Below are 2,500 nucleotides of genomic sequence, written 5' to 3' on the forward strand. Positions count from 1 at the left end.
CGAGGAGGACTTCATCCATTCCTTTGAGGACGCGCCCACAGTACAGGTATGTTCACCTACGCCGACACCAGAGGGCGCTGTGTTTACTTCACCCCAAAGCCACGGTGGCATTAGAGGCCTGTATTAAGATACGGCCTCGCTAACATAGACCCTGGGATCACAAAGTCAATCAATCCATGTTCAGTTATACAGGCTGTTGATGCATGTGAGTTGAGTAGCAACACAAGTACATTATTTTAATTGGTTAAAAATTGTGATTCTGTGGTTATTGCTGTATCTTCTTGAGTGGGTGTAGTGTGAAGAAGTGGGTGTCTGGGATAAAGGTGGTGTGAATCTGCTGTGAATCTGATGTGAATCTGATATGAATCTGGTGTGAATCTGGTGTGAATCTGGTGTGAATCTGATATGAATCTGGTGTGAATCTGGTTTGAATCTGATGTGAATCTGATGTGACTCTGATATGAATCTGGTGTGAATCCGGTGTGAATCTGATATGAATCTGGTGTGAATCTGATGTGAATCTGGTGTGAATCTGATATGAATCCGGTGTGAATCTGGGCTAAAGCCAGTGAGAATCAGGTGTGAAACGTCCTGTGGTCTTTCTCTGCTCAGATCTACTCGAGCCGAGAGCTGGAGGACTCCATGAACAAGATCAGAGAGGTCCTGTCGGACGAGCGCCAAGACTGGGAACAGAGGGTGATAGCGGTAAGATCCACCAATTAGATCGTCCGCTACACAGCTCATCAACCAATGAGTTCATCCACTAATTAGCTCATCAGCCGCATAATTCAGTAGACACTGCTCGCGGGCATCGTGGAGAATAGTTTGATTCATTTATTAACAGGTGGACAGAGGGCTGATTTATGATCTGATTAAAAGTGAATTCAAGTTAAATAAATGCTAAACGAAAGTTAGACGAATGATTTATTATCATGCGTGTGTGTGTGTTTTGATGTGTATGTATCTGTGTGTGTGTGTTTTGATGTGTGTGTGTGTGTGTTTGTGTGTGTTTTGATGTGTATCTCTGGGTGTGTTTTAATGTATTTGTACCTGTGTGCGTGCGTGTGTGTGTTTTGATGTGTGTATCTGTGTGTGTGTTTTGATGTATATGTACGTGTGTGTGTGTGTGTGTTTTGATGTGTGTATCTGTGTGTGTGTTTTGATGTATATGTACGTGCGTGTGTGTGTGTGTGTGTGTGTGTGTGTGTGATTTGATGTGGGTATCTGTGTGTGTGTTTTGATGTATATGTACGTGCGTGTGTGTGTGTGTGTGTGTGTGTGTGTGTGTGTGTGTGAGTGTGTGAGTGTGATTTGATGTGTATTAATCTCTCCATGTGTGTGTGCCCAGCTGAAGAAGGTGCGGTCCCTGTTGATGGCCGGTGCGCTGGACTATGATAGCTTCTCCCAGCAGCTGCGTCAGCTGGAGCCCGCCCTGAAGCTCTCGGCCAAAGACCTGCGCTCACAGGTGGTCCGGGAGGCCTGCATCACACTGGGGTAAGGACCAATCAGATGCACTTTCACACGTCACATGCAGGAGTGATTAGACGCACGGACCAATCAGATGCACTCTCACACGTCACATGCAGGAGTGATTAGACGCACGGACCAATCAGAGGCACTCTCACACGTCACATGCAGGAGTGATTAGACGCACGGGCCAATCAGAGGCACTCTCACACGTCACATGCAGGAGTGATGAGAGAGATGCATCTGTTTTTATTGCATCTGCATTCAGTTTCTGATGTCATACTGACATTACATACATATATATGTATATACATACACTTTGCAGTGCTCTGGAGTCCAGGGTGAAATACTCAGCAATGATGAGTTGAAGCATGTTTGCATGTATAAAGTTATTTTCCTATGAAAGGCTTAGGGAACAGAGTAGAACAGGATAGCACTGAGCTGTTGGATGCTGATCAGTGTGCTGTTGGATGTATGAGCTGTTGGATGCTGGATATCAGTGTGCTGTTGGAGGCTGGATATCACTGAGCTGTTGGATGCTGGATGTCAGTGAGCTGAGCTGTTGGATGCTGATCAGGGAGCTGTTGGATGCTGGATAGCAGTGAGCTGTTGTTGGATGCTGATCAGGGAGCTGTTGGATGCTGGATAGCAGTGAGCTGTTGTTGGTGATTCAGTATGTTGCACTGTATCATGACGAGGCAGCAAGGGAACGGTTCAGTGTTAAGTGTTACCACATTTAGGGTTGGGCTCTCCTCAGTGATAAGAGAGCATGAGTGTCGGTCATGTCTGGGTAGAGAGAGAGAGAGAGGGAGAGAGAGAGAGGGAGAGAGAGAGGGAGGGAGAGAGAGAGCAGTATATTTTATACCTTGTGATTTAGTCCCGCCTCATTGCTCTCTAAAGAGAGATAATAATGGCCATCAGGAGAGAACGGACTGGTTTCTGTCGTCCTGAAAGATTTAGACTGGACAGATGAGTTATGCAAGGTTTACACTCACAGAGTAGTTAAAGAGATAGATTGGCAAAGCCCACATCA

The 2,500-nt window shown here is 45.9% G+C and overlaps 1 protein-coding gene across 15 annotated transcripts in view; it reads left to right on the forward strand.

Annotated features, from left to right (window-relative positions):
• Nucleotides 1-2,500, forward strand: part of LOC105905651 (CLIP-associating protein 1-B) — a 74,628-nt gene that overhangs the window by 35,328 nt on the left and 36,800 nt on the right. For all 15 annotated transcript variants that reach the window (XM_031558470.2, XM_031558471.2, XM_031558476.2 and 12 more), the window contains 3 exons: nucleotides 1-46; nucleotides 613-705; nucleotides 1,349-1,494. The exon at nucleotides 1-46 is cut by the window's left edge and continues 31 nt beyond it. In XM_031558470.2, the coding sequence (XP_031414330.1) occupies nucleotides 1-46; nucleotides 613-705; nucleotides 1,349-1,494 (285 nt within the window). The remainder of the gene's footprint in view (nucleotides 47-612; nucleotides 706-1,348; nucleotides 1,495-2,500) is intronic.

This window comes from Clupea harengus, chromosome 21 (genome assembly GCF_900700415.2).
Source record: "Clupea harengus chromosome 21, Ch_v2.0.2, whole genome shotgun sequence".
Classification (NCBI taxonomy): domain Eukaryota; kingdom Metazoa; phylum Chordata; class Actinopteri; order Clupeiformes; family Clupeidae; genus Clupea; species Clupea harengus.